The sequence below is a fragment of the Macaca thibetana genome, chromosome 5, assembly GCF_024542745.1.
Source record: "Macaca thibetana thibetana isolate TM-01 chromosome 5, ASM2454274v1, whole genome shotgun sequence".
NCBI classification, from domain to species: domain Eukaryota; kingdom Metazoa; phylum Chordata; class Mammalia; order Primates; family Cercopithecidae; genus Macaca; species Macaca thibetana.
Window position 1 is genome coordinate 108,738,603 of NC_065582.1, and position 14,388 is coordinate 108,752,990.

At 39.2% G+C, this 14,388-nt stretch overlaps 1 protein-coding gene across 7 annotated transcripts in view; it reads right to left on the bottom strand.

Annotated features, from left to right (window-relative positions):
• The window catches only part of AASDH (aminoadipate-semialdehyde dehydrogenase), a 41,262-nt gene that overhangs the window by 26,640 nt on the left and 234 nt on the right, over positions 1–14,388 (bottom strand). For 3 of the 7 annotated variants that reach the window (XM_050791877.1, XM_050791872.1, XM_050791873.1), the window contains exons 2-4: positions 11,494–11,765; positions 9,855–9,975; positions 5,483–5,799 (exon numbers count right to left, since the gene is read on the bottom strand). The exons of 1 other annotated variant lie outside the window; for it this stretch is intronic. In XM_050791877.1, coding sequence (XP_050647834.1) covers positions 5,483–5,799; positions 9,855–9,975; positions 11,494–11,723 — 668 coding nt within the window. In that variant the 5' untranslated portion in view covers positions 11,724–11,765. Of the gene's footprint in view, positions 1–5,482; positions 5,800–9,854; positions 9,976–11,493; positions 11,766–13,733; positions 13,899–14,388 lie in introns of those variants that run through there. 3 more of the 7 variants (XM_050791875.1, XM_050791876.1, XM_050791878.1) reach the window with 3 other exon arrangements.

Genomic DNA, 14,388 nt, shown 5'->3' on the forward strand with positions numbered 1-14,388 from the left:
CTCATTTTCCCAACCACCATATGAGGCAGGTGTGATTATGTGAGAACCTAACTCAGAACCCAAGTTGGTATGAAGATTATTTTAAGGTAAAGACATTTGAGGCTAGGTGCGGTGGCTCATGCTTGTAATCCCAGCACTTTGGGAGGCCAAGGCGGGCAGATACCTGAGGTCAGGAGTTCGAGACCAGCCTGGCCAAGATAGTGAAACCCTGTCTCTACTAAAACTACAAAAATTAGCCAGGTATGGTGGCGTGTGTGGGGGGAAAAGAAAGAGAGATCAGACTGTTACTGTGTCTATGTAGAAAGGAGTAGACATAAGAGACTCCATTTGGTTCTGTAATAAGAAAAATTCTTCTACCATTGAGATGCTGTTAATCTGTAACCCTACCCCCAACCCTGTCCTTGCAGGAGACATGTGCTGTGGTGACTCAAGGTTTAACAGATTTGGAGCTGTGCAGGATGTGCTTTGTTACACAAGTGCCTGAAGGCAGTATGTTTGTTAAAAGTCATCACCATTCTCTTAATCTCAAGTACCCAAGGACACAAACACTGTGGAAAGCTGCAGGGACCTCTGCCTAGGGAAGCTAGGTATTGTCCAAGGTTTCTCCCCATGTGATAGTCTAAAATATGGCCTCGTGGGAAGGGAAAGACCTGATCGTCCCCCAGCCCGACGCCCCTGAAGGGTGAAGGGTCTGTGCTGAGGAGGATTAGTAAAAGAGGAAAGAAGGCCTCTTGGCAGTTGAGATAGAGAAAGGCATCTGTCTCCTGCCCGTCTCTGGGTAATGGAACGTCTTGGTGTAAAACCCGATTGTGTGTTCCATTTACTGAGATAGGAGAAAACTGCCTTAGGGCTGGAGGTGGGACGTGCTAGCGGCAATGCTGCTCTTTATGCACTGAAAAGGTTTATGGAGATGCTTGCATGTGCACATCAAGGCACAGCACTGCCGGGCGCGGTGGCTCACGCCTGTAATCCCAGCACTTTGGGAGGCCGAGGCGGATGGATCACGAGGTCAGGAGATCGAGACCATCCTGGCTAACACGGTGAAACCCCGTCTCTACTAAAAATGCAAAAAATTAGCCGGGCGAGGCGGCGGGCGCCTGTAGTCCCAGCTACTCGGGAGGCTGAGGCAGGAGAATGGCGTGAACCCGGGAGGCGGAGCTTGCAGTGAGCCGAGATCGCGCCATTGCACTCCAGCCTGGGCGACTAAGCCAGACTCTGTCTCAAAAAAAAAAAAAAAAAAAAAAAAGGCACAGCACTTTTCCTTAAACTTATTCATGTCAGAGATCTTTATTCATATGTCTTTCTGCTGACCTTCTCCCTACTATGACCCTATTGTCCTACTACTTCCCCTTTTTCTAAAAGACGGTAAAGATAATTATCAATAAATACTGAGGGAACTCAGAGACCGGTGCCGGAGTGGGTCCTCTGTATGCTGAGCACCGGTCCCCTGGGCCCACTTTCCTTTCTCTATACTTTGTCTCTGTGTCTCTTTCTTTTCTCAAGTCTCTCGTTCCACCTGACAAGAAAAGCCCACAGGTGTGGAGGGGCAGGCCACCCCTTCAGTGCGCCTGTAGTGGGAGGCTGAGGCAGAAGAATAGCTTGAACCCGGGAGGCAGAGGTTGCAGTGAGCCAAGACTGCATTGCTGCATTCCAGCCTGGGCGACAGTGAGTCTCTGTCTCAAAAAAAAAAAAAAAAAAAAAAAAAAAAAAGAGGACATTTGAGACTCAACAAATGCAGAAGAAACCTTCTTGGAGCTTCCCTTATCTGACTAAAAACAGAAACTTCTGGCAAATGAGGCTGCCATAAACTTCTTCTTCAGAGCAGTTTTTACTCCCAGGAAGACCAAGGGTAAACCTACCATAAATCCCCTCTCTGAAGACAGTGTTATGGCTGTGAAGAAGACAGAAAGACCACTGCACCTGCATACCCAAGTATTATCACAAACTTTCTTATCTCCTGTTTATTTTCCTGAAAACCCATTTGTCTTTCCAAAACAATTTATTTGTTTTTCCTATGAACAAAGAAATTTTATGAACAAATAAATTTACAAATACATTTAAATGAACTTAATAAAATGCAATTCCATTTCTTTTGTAAACTGCTATATGCATAGGAATAAACTTTTTTTCTTAATCTGTCTTTTGTCAGTTTAATTCTCAGTCAGATACTGCGTCACAGATGGTAGAGGAAAAGTTCTCCACCCCCATTTTAAAATGGAGAAAACTGAAGTTCACGAAGGTTACGTAACTTATGCAAAGTCAAAAAAACAACTAATTTTTAAATGTTTAAAAAATAGTTATCCTTATCCAAGCCTTAAAATTAATCCCCTGATTTGAAAGATCTATCTAAATTAGACTTCAAAATTTCAATAAATGAAACCTAGTCCTTCCCTTTCTGCAGCTATCATACTCTGTGGAGGTAGTGCTGCCTCTTACCAACATCCACAAGAAAACTCAGCGTTGTCTTTTTTTTTTTAAGACAGAGTCTTGCTCTGTCACCCAAGCTGGAGTGCAGGGTCTTGCAGTTGCCCAAGTTCAATCACAGTTCACTGCAGCCTCAAACTCCTAGGCTCAGCAATCTTCCTGCTTTGGCCACTGGAGTAGCTAAGACTACAGACTTGTGCCACCACGCCCAGCTAGCACTGTCTTATTAATAGGTTATTCGGGTAATATTTGGGGAGCTAGCAACGGAGATAAGATTGTTCTAATATGTGTCTGAAATTTAGTACTCCCTAGTTTAGTGATCTAAGTCTAAAACAGAAAATTTAACATTACTGTTTTAATTTTTTTTTTTTTTTTTTTTTTTTTGAGACGGAGTCTCGCTCTGTCGCCCAGCCCAGGCTGGAGTGCAGTGGCGCGATCTCGGCCCACTGCAAGCTCCGCCTCCCGGGTTCACGCCATTCTCCTGCCTCAGCCTCCCGAGTAGCTGGGACTACAGGCGCCCACAACCGCGCCCGGCCAATTTTTTGCATCCTTAGTAGAGACGGGGTTTCACCGTGGTCTCGATCTCCTGACCTTGTGATCCGCCCGCCTCGGCCTCCCAAAGTGCTGGGATTACAGGCGTGAGCCACCGCGCCCGGCCTGTTTTAATTTTTAAATTGAATATTTTAACATTTCATCTCTCTAGAATCGAATTATTTGCCACCTCACTTAAGAACATAAAAGCAAACCAAAAAAGGATTTCTAACAGGCAAATCAATTGAATTAAGTTGAAGCACCAAACAAGTATCAAGAAATTTGTATAATTTAGTCATAAATCAACCCTTCAACCCTCATTAAGTAAATGTTTGCTCCCATTTCACAGACCATTCTTACCACTGCCGGGCCAGTGCCTGGTGGTCAACTGTCTCTCCACCTCCCCCAGATTCCTTATCTGCTTCATTTTCTTCAAGTTCCCTACATCCCCATCCCCACCTCACCTCCCACACTCTTAGGTATGACTTGGCCTTCTGCCTCATACAAAAGTTAAAACCTACTGGCTTCCTCTAACACCAAGAAATGTACTTTACTATCCTAATCTTTTTGAGGGTATCAAAAAAAGAGGTATTCCACTCAGTATTTTAAATAATGCCATTCCCTCCCATCTAAATGTATCTTACTCCTTTGTTAATATTCCTATTACTACTCCATTATTCAAACCAACCCTTTCTACCAACTCCCTACCCTCAGCCTATAAACTGCTCATCTTTTTTTTTTTTTTTTTTTAAGATAGGGTCTCACTCTGTCACCCAGACTGGAGTGCAGTGGCGCGACAACGGATCACTGTAGACTTGACCTCCTGGGCTAAATCAATCCCTCCCCCTCAGCCTCCTGAGTTGCTAGGATTATAGACACAGATCACCACGCCCAGCTAATTTTTTGTGTGTTTCTTAAAGAGGGAGTACCACTATGTTACCCAGGCTGGTTTCGAACTCCTGGGCTCAAACGATCCTCCTGCCGTAGCCTCCCAAAGTGTGGGATTACAGGCGTAAGCCACTGCACCCAGCCAACCTCTCCAATCTTAAAGACAAAACACCTATGTCCATCCCAGAATTCCCTCTTTTCCATTAAAACCAGTTTCTAGAGAATAACATTTGACTTTTATGACCTCTATTTCGTTATCTCCTATCCTCTTATCTCCAGCCTAATGTAATCTATCTGCAACCTTGGGGACTTAAGAAGTCACTAAAGACTATATTGTCAATTACAACAGACATCTTTCTCTACCAGCATTTAACCATTTCTTCTTTCCAGGCCTGCATGTGCCATCCAATACCACAGGTCCACTGAGCACTAAGAATGTGGCTAGTCCAAATTGAGATGTATAAGTATAAAATGTATGCCAGATTTTGAAGATGATTAGCATAAAAAATGCAAAATACCTTACTAGTAATGTTTATATTGATTACATATTGAAGTAATGTTTTGGAGTATACTGAATTAAATAAAATATACTGTTAAAATTAACTTCACTTGATTCTTTTTTCTTCCCTTTTCATTCAATTTTACTTTTGAATATTACTTAAACATTTAACATTACATAAAACTTAAAATCACATAAAATTACATACGTGTCTCATGAGGTTTCTATTTCTGTATCCTCCTTTGATATTCTAGGACTACACCCCTAAGGTTCACTTCCTTCTCTCTCTCGGCAAATTAAGAATGTCAACTTTGGTGATTTCTAATCTCTTGACCACATCAGCAAGTCAAACACCACAATACTACTACAAGAGGGAACTTAATAAAATGAGAATCTTTTAATGGTTCCCCATCATCTACTGGATTAAGTTCAGCCTTCAACTGGGCATACCAGGCTCCTGATCTTTCACTGTTTCCTCAGCCCTGCTCTGACATTCTAGCAGGACAAACTCCTTCATTCTCATATAACTCTGCTAGTACCTCTGCTAGGAAAACCCTTTCTCCCTTTTTATTAATAATTAAGATGCAAAGCTTCTAATCACATCATTTGTTTGTTCCGTGTCTGGCCCTAGGCTTGGATGAAACAGGTGAAGGGCCTAGTCTGCAGAGAACTAAAGTTCAGATACAGCTGAAACAAAAAAGACTTAATTACTTCTTAGGATTATTAATTTAGGAACAAGAGTTATAAAACCAAAAGTTTTAAAATTATTTTTCCCCTTTAAAATACAAGGTTTTTTTGTTTTATTTTGTTTTGTTTTTGAGACAGTCTCACTCTGTCACTCAGGCTGGAGTGTAGTGGCATATTCTCAGCTCACTGCAACCTCCACCTCCTGGGTTCAAGCAATTCTCCTGCCTCAGCCTCTCCAGTAGCTGGTATTACAGGCACCCACCACCATGCCCGGCTAATTTTTGTATTTTTTTAGTAGAGACAGTTTTCACCATGTTGGCCAGGCTGGTCTTGAACTCCTGACCTCAAGTGATCTGCCGCCTTAGTCTCCCAAAGTGCTGGGATTACAGGTATGAGCCACCACACCTGGCCTAAAATATAGGTTCTAAGAAAGAGTCAAAGAATAGAACTTACTGAAAATGCTGGATATTTGGTACTATACACTCATGAGGCACTCTGACAATCTTCGGTATCCCTGTAGTCCCTGATGTATGTAGTACATACGCTAAGCAATGCTTTAGCCTCAGATCCATGTGTTCTGCTTTTTCTTCATTGACATGCTCAGAACTTACGCTGATTTTTATTTTTTCTTTTTCATATTTCTCTTTTCCATCACTTAGCATCAAGTTCACCTCAGTATTTTTCCAGTGAAGTCTGAAGAGCACTAGGTCATTATGTTCTACTGTAAATGTATCGTAGCTCAATAACGTTTCATGAAAAGATTTAAATTTCTGTGTGAAATGGGGGACAAAGTTTACAATATTAGTATGTTAAAAGATATTCTTCTTTATATAGAAGTAATATGAAATACAGTCATCCCTCAGTATCCATGGGGGAATTAGTTCTAGGATCATCTCAGATGCCAAAATCTGAACATACTCAAGTCCCTTATATAAAATGGTGCTGTACTTGCATATAAGCCATGCACATCCTCCCATGTACTTTAAATCATCTCTAGATTACTTATAACTAATATAAAACTATGCTAATTAATGCTATGTAAATAGTTGCTATATTTTAAAATTTGTATTAGTTTTTACTGTTGCACTGGGTTTTTTTTTTTTCTGAATATTTTCTTCTTTTTTCTTGAGACAGGGTCTCTCTCTGTTGCCCAGGCTGGAGTGCAGCGGTGTAATCTTTATTGTTTTACTTTATTTATTTATTTTTTTTGAGACAAGAGTCTCGCTCTTTCACCCAGGCTGGAGTGCAGTGGTGCAATCTCGGCTCACTGCAAATTCTGCCTCTCAGGTTCACATCATTCTCCTTCCTCAGCCTCTCGAGTAGCTGGGACTACAGGCACCTGCCACCACGCCCGGCTCATTTTTTTGTATTCTTTTTAGTAGAAACAGGATTTCACCGTGTTAACCAGGATGGTCTCGATCACCTGACCTCGTGATCCGCCCGCCTCAGCCTCCCAAAGTGCTGGGATTACAGGCGTGAGCCACCCCGCCCAGCCGCAGCAGTGAAATCTTAACTGACTGCAACCTCGAACAGCTGGGCTCAAGTGAGTTTCCCACTTCAGCCTCTTGAGTAGCTGGAACTACAGGTGTGCACCACCACATCCAGACAGTTTTTTTATTTTTAGCAGAGACGAGGTCTCACTATGTTACCCAACCTGGTCTCAAACTCCTGGACTCAAATGATCTCCTGCGTCAGTCCCCTAAAGTGCTGGGATTATAGGCGTAGGCCCCAAATATTTTCAGTCTGCAGTTGGTTGACTCCTCGGATGGGAAACCTCTGGATACAGAGGGCCAACTGTATTCATTTACTCATTCAACATGACTTTTTTGGGGAGTTGGGGGGAGTACTTGCTATATACCCAGGGGTAAAAAGATAAATAAATCTCCAAGAGCAAAGTGCTGTCCTTACTTTCAAATCTATTTTCCAAAACACCAGACATATAAAAGCAATTATAATGCAGTGTGGTATGATAATAAAGCAGGCTTGAAATGTTAATGGGAACAGAGAATGCTGAACTGAACTCTGCCTAGAAGGTCAGAGATTGCTTCATGGGTAATATTTGTTATAAGGAGCTATTCTCCAAATAATAAAAATGGGCACTTCAGGCAAACAACCAACATTGAGGATCTGACCTGGGAAAGCTGATATGTGAACATTAAGCATTCCAATTAAGGTAAAGAATGGGGAGGGGGAAAGGGAAAAGGTGAGGTGCGTAGCTGATAGGAGATGAGATGCAAATCCTTAATAATTTTGTACAGTCAGCACAAAGGAGTTTAGATCTTAACCTGTAAGTGACAGGATCCAATTGAAGGTGGCAACAGCATAGATTAGACTCTATCAAGGACAGAATAATAAATGAGATTCTGCTAAGTGAGAATCATTTAATGAGTCTTTTGCAGTAATTCTGATATACTATATGGTCCTGAACTACTATTCTGTTGCAAGAGGAGTGGTTAGAAAGGGTCTATGAGCAAAGGATAAATAAGACATGGTGACTTTCTGGATGTGGACTGAGTCTAAGAAAATTGTTGGGTTTCTGGCCCAGGTGATTTGGTGGATGGAGATGAATTAATGCAGAAGTGAGTTTGGATGAAGAGATGCTAAGCTAAATTTGTACACGTTGAAAGTAAGGTTTCTTTGAATATATCTTTTTAGGTTGACAACAACAGCATAATGAAATATAACCTAAGTTTTCACATTAAATAAATCAACATAAATAATGAGAAAAAGGTCACAACCCAGAAGCCTACAGTGTTTTCTTAGCGTGTTTGGTGTATGTGTATGCATTGGGTAGGGAATGTGGTGTGGCCTGTAATATTTACAAAATTAAAGGCCTACATACTCTTCAGATCGAGCTCAAAATCATCCCTCCTCATTAAAATTCTACTATATCTACTAGGTTATGTTTACTTCACTTAGGACAATTATCACACTATGTAGATGTTATGGATTCAGGAGTAATAACTTTTCTCTCCAACTACATTATAAAAAACTGGAAGGCTTATATACCAATGCCCTCCCAATCATTCTGTCCCTAGTGCAAGGTTTCTCAGTTTCAACACTACTGATATTTTGGACCAGATAATTCTTTGTGGAGTGCTGTCTTATACATTGTAGGATTTTTAGCAGTATCCCTGGCCTCCATCCACCAGATGCCAGTAGCACCCCACTTCCATCATTACAATAAAAAATATGTCTAGACATTGCCAACTGTCCCCAGTTGAGAACTATTGCTTTAATGGATACGTACAGTAGATGCTTAAAAATACTGATTGCTCAGTATTAAATGAAGGAAGAACACTTACACCATCATCAAAATCATGGGATAGGAAGCAAGGTTTTGCTATGCTCAACTTGTTCGTTCTTGGGTTTTGCTATGCCCAACTCCTACTGGTCATAAAGAATACCTTGATATTGACAATTAATACTGATACTAAGTTACCCTTTATAAAATTTTCACTAAGGTTGCTAAGAAAAATAAACATCACATCCCCATTTCAGTTTTGCTTACTTACGAACAATGGAATAACCAATTTGAGGAGTAGAGGAAACTTCGGCTACACCCTAACAAATATTTATTTTTAAAACATTTATTAACCAGATCAGGTGTGGTGGCTCATGCCTGTAATCTCAGCACTTTGGGAGGTCGGGGCGGGCAGATCACTTGAGGTCAGCAGTTTAAGACCAGCCTGGCCAACATGGCGAAACCTTGTCTCTACTTAAAAAAATATATACAAAAATTAGCCGGGTGTGGTGGCATGCAGCTGTAATTCCAGCTACTTGGGAGGCTGAGGCACAAGAACTGCTTGAACCTGGGAGGCAGAGGTTGCAGTGAGCTGAGATCGCACCACCGCCCACTGTACTTCAGCCTGGGTAACAGAGTGAGACTCTGGCTCAAAAAAAAAAAAAAAAAAAAAAAAAAAAAAAAACCCTTTTGAGTCTCTAGAAAGTAACCCATATATCTCAAGTTCTTGATATTTCTTATATACACACAGACGCGCACACACACGCACGCACACACACACACAGTGTGGGGGGACAGGAGGGAATAACGCATTTAAGTTACCCCATTACAAACTGGCTCATATAGAAAATGGCAAAAACAGGCTAAATTGAATATATTTTTATAATGTTCTTCCCCTTTAGTAAAACAGTATTTTATAAATAATAAATAAATAATGAAGCATGGGCTGCGTCTTGCTGAGGATATAATTCTTGCCCCCAAAGCAGTGTTTCTTGGTTATATCTTTGGTTGGCAATCATTTAAAAATAAAAAACAATAAATTTAGTTTTCTGGAAAGATCTCTTCTAAGTACCAGTCTCTTTTTCAAAATGCAAGCTTTGTTATAATTCTTCAGTGTTGCTGACCAATGTAATTGCCATAAATATGAAAGTTTCAAGTATTATAAAATGTTGCAGTATAGGAAATACTTTGGAAAGAGAAAGGAAATTCAAAACAATGCATAATATATTATTATAAGGCTAACAGATCTGTTCATACCACAGAACAGTGGTTCACAATGCAGTATGAGGGGTGGAGAGCCCCTCCAGGGGACAAATGGCAATGTCTGGAGATTTTTGGTTGTTACGACTGGGAAGTGCTACTGAAGTCTAGTGAGTGCGGTCAAAGATATTGCTAAATATCCTATAATGTATGAAACACTCCTCACAACAATTACTCAACCCTAAAAATGTCATAGTGCAAAGACTGAGAAACCTTGCCACATTTAGCAGACTTAGTAATCCAGATGGGAGAAGAAAGGAATGCTTCAATTGAAAGATAAATGTAATACAGGCAGAAAACAATTGAAACACCTAGACTTACATTAATTTGTTTTTTTTCAACAAGGATATACTTTAGATTACATTTTTTCATAAAATGAGTTGATAATGATGGTGGTGAATCTGTATCGATAGGTACATAAGCAGCTGGGACTTGGAGAATTCTAGAGAAAAAAGTACACAGTCAGCACAGAATGTCTGTTGATTTAGTATTTGTTTAAGCATTTCTATTTCTCTATGCCCTATATTTTTTGTAGCAGCATAAAAATGGTTTCTGGTTTCTGGAGTGCTTTATTGCTGATCAGAAATTTCCAATGTTTTCATTGACACTTAGTTGGTAATAAACACCGTCATTTTAGCCGGGCACAGTGGCTCACACCTGTAATCCCAGCACTTTGGGAGGTTGAGGCAGGTGAATCACCTGAGGTCAGGAGTTCGAGACCAGCCTGACCAACATGGAGAAACCCTGTCTCTACTAAAAATACAAAATTAGTCGGGTGATGGTGGGCGCCTGTAATCCCAGCTACTTGGGAGGCTGAGGCAGGAGAATTGCTTGAACCCGGGAGGCGGAGGTTGCGGTGAGCCAAGATCACACCATTATACTCCAACCTGGGCAATAAGAGTAAAACTTCATCTCAAAAATAAATAAATAAATAAACACTGTCATTTTATCTTTTCTTCATGAAAACCCTAAGTATTTACTATGTTAAATTCTCATCACTTAAGATAGAGAAATACAAGATTTTTAAAAGTTAAGCATTTTAAGTAGTTTCAGGTATACTTTAAGGACATCAGATCTTTGCACATAGTAAGTTCTCAATAAATTTTGTCAATAATTGAGTGAAAGTAAATGTTTGTTGTTGTTGTTTTTGTTTATTGTTTTATAAAGATGGGGTCTTGTTAAGTCACCAGGGTGGTCTTGAACTCCTGGCCTTAAATAATACTCTAGACTCAGCCTCCCAAAGTGCTGGGATTTACAGGTGTGAGCCACTGTGCCTGGCCAAAAGTAAATTTTTGAACATCTTTTGCTTTATACTTATATAATTAATTTACCAAGACACATATAGAATGAATAAACTCTTTCTTTGGCAGTTTATATTTATTGCAGCGTTCTAGAATAGAAATCACTATATGAGGATAACATTCTAGAACAATTTAAATAATTAAATATTTTGCAAATATCTGTTGGAATCATTGCAAAATGATTAAACATTTTGCAAATATCTGTCTTCCAACAGGTTCATATTTCAATCTATATCAACTATTATCCAAAACTCTAATTTACTGATTTATTGAATACCTTAGTGCTTAAATTTTCAGTTGTGGACAAAAAACATAGTCATGTTATCTGTGAAATCCTGTTTTCTTTTATCTAACAACAAAGTGTTATAAATTGTCATAATTGCTTTCCTTTAACAGATTAATGAAGCCCTTATATTTTGGAGATACTTAAATGTTCTATTAGTAAAAGCTTCTAGTCTCTCCTAAATAAGCTCAGAATAATTAATTTAAATAATTAAAAATAATACTAGGGGAAATGCAAACTTCTTTAGCCTCTCTACAATTGACCAAACAATACAGAAAAATCCAATAGTAAATAGAACAGTAACTTGCAATATACTCTATTAAAAAATTACATTAGCTTGGAGTAACATCAAATTTACAGTTCTAAAAAATATTACCCTAAAATCCAAGAAGGTAAGTCTATTCCAGGTTGGCAGTAGAGACCAATTTCCCGAATTCCTTGAAAGTCACAGTGTAACAGCAGAAAATTTGATAATTCAGAAGCAGCATTAACCACAGTCTTGTAGGTGTAGTAAACTGGAAGCTGGTTGTTGCATTCATCAAAACATACAGCTACTTTGTCCATATAACAGGAGGCAGCCTTACGCACCAATTCCTGAAGAGTCATTTCACTGAAGTTTATCTAAACATCAATTTGTAGCAGAGAACCCTGTGTATATACAGAAGTGTTAGGGGGAGATGGAGTTTTAGTGAGCTCAGTGGAGGGACAGGGATAATCATGTCTCATGAAAATAATTATATCAAAGATATATAAATGAAGAATCTCTGAACTTATGAAATGTCTATGGTGACTTTACTGAGGACAATGAGGTTGAAAATTAACTTGATACATCAACCTATGCTGGGTCAGAGCATCAAAAAAATTTGGGAGGGGAGTGGTATACACAGATGAAAATGAAGCAGGTAAAAATGGAGACTTCTCTCTCAACGGACCACAATGTAAATATGAAATATATAAAAAATTAATCAATAAAATCAAATTTAAAGGACCCCACACTTAATTTTTTTCACTTTCCTTCAGTAACTGTTACAGATTTGTTAAGATAAATTAGTCAAAATATTGTATGGTGACTTTCAAATTACTCATGTGGCCAGGTGCGGTGGCTCACGCCTGTAATCTCAGCACTTTGGGAGGCCAAAGGGGGCGGATCACTTGAGATCAGGAGTTCAAGATCAGCCTGGCCAACATGGTGAAACCCTGTCTGTACTAAAAATACAAAAATTAGCCACGCAAGGTGGCGTGCACCTGTAATCCCAGCTACTCTGGAGGGTGAGGCAGGCGAATCACTTGAACCCAGGAGGCAGAGGTTGCAATGAGCCAAGATGGCGCCACTGCACTCCAGCCTGGGTGATAGGGCAAGACTCCATCTCAAAATAAATAAATAAGTAAATGAAATAAAAATAAAACAAAATGATTAATGTAAATAAACTTTGTTTTTAAATTCCAGTAGGAACTCAGATGAAAGCAAAATCAATCTTTGACAGAAGAAAAGTAAAAAACTCTATTCCTATTCATTCAGTTCTAGACAACTATATATAAAAACAGTGCTTATTACTACTATAATATTAGTATTTTACAAAAGTCATACTTGTATAATTGTCAAGAAGTAAACTCTTCATACTGTATATTTTATTTTTAAATTGCCAATAAGTTCATTTAGACTGAAAATATAATATTACAACTCAATAAAGCAGTATATCAATGCAATGTTCTCTGGGTTTCTTAATGCAGATTATACTAAAAGAAGATTTGAAACAGTATTTCAAGAAAGAAACACTCGGGATCAATGGTAAAAGAAAAACTCACAGTGTTTCCTTGAAGGTAAAGGTTATTTTTTTCCCTCTGTGAACTCTATTTTCCATATTTTAAAGCAAGTAAGATTTACCAAGTAGCCTATTTCAGTAAAGTTTTTGTTTGTTTTTTGAGACAGAGTCTCGCTCTGTTCCCCAGGCTGGAGTGCAGTAGCGCGATCTCGGCTCACTGCAATCTCTGCCTCCCAGGTTCAAGGGATTCTCCCACCTCAAGTTCCCGAGTAGCTGGGATTACAAGTGCGCGCTACCACGTCCGGCTAATTTTTGTTTTTATTTTTTTTTTAAGTAGAGACGGGGTTTCTCCATGTTGGCCAGGTTGGTTTTCAACTCCTGACCTCAAGTGATCCACCTACCTTGGCCTACAAAAACGTTAGGATGACAGGCGGAGCCACCGCGCCCAGCCAAGTCTTTTTTTCTTTTTTTAAAAAATTTGTTCACACTTATTTGAACTGATTTCCTGACTGACTCAATTTTCATTTATATCAACTAATTAACATGAATTAGAAAAAAAAAATCTTAAAGAGAGTAAAATGAACCAATAACTGCCAAGACCTTTAAGTTTGAAAATGCTGTGATTTCTAAATATAAAGTTTAAACATGTAAGGCAACTTTGGTACTTACATTAATTTTAGTAAGCATTTCTATACATATTAGCTCTTTTTTATGCACAAGATACAATTTTAAGCTTTCCTCAGACATACAATGATCATTATGTAAATATAAGGAAGGCTTTATACAGCACGCGCTCAAATGATGAGGAATGAGTTTATTTCGCAACATACAGGTAGTGCGGAAGGGTACCTACACATCTATACGATAATTAAGATGTTTCCTTCCATTTTCCCAAAAGTTGCTACAGAGATTTAAGGTAAAATCCATTCTTGTTGTTTCAGGTTTTCATTTTCATTCATGAATCACAAATAACATTCTCTGCAGTAGAGAATACTTAATAATGCCCAAATGTTTGAGACTGTAAAAAGGAAAAAAAAAAAAAAAGCAAACTCTGGTAAGCAGATTTTATATGTAAAAGGAATAAATTTAAGATATTTGCTACTTTACAACCGTAGAAGCTGCTATTTAGTCAATAGAGATCTTAAGAGTGTCAACAAATTCTACTGGTATGGGGCCTCTCTCTAGGTCACTGGTTGTTTTAAAAATGGATAAATAATCTAGAAACTTTATTTTCCCAATCCACCTGCTTCTTAATTTACGGTATGCAGCGAGTAGCAATGCACTTTATAGCTTCCTAAACATTTCTTCACTGCTCTTCGAAACCACTCTAGGGGGTAGCGGAGCGCAGAGCACATTATTTCCATTTGAATGGAGGGACGGAGGGACGGAGGGACGGAGGCTAGTGACGCAGGAGTGTACACACAGGTCAGGGTTAGTCTGCACCACACCAGCACGCCAGACCCCAATGTATCAAATCCGAGGCCAGGCAGTGGTCCTGAAGCTGAGCA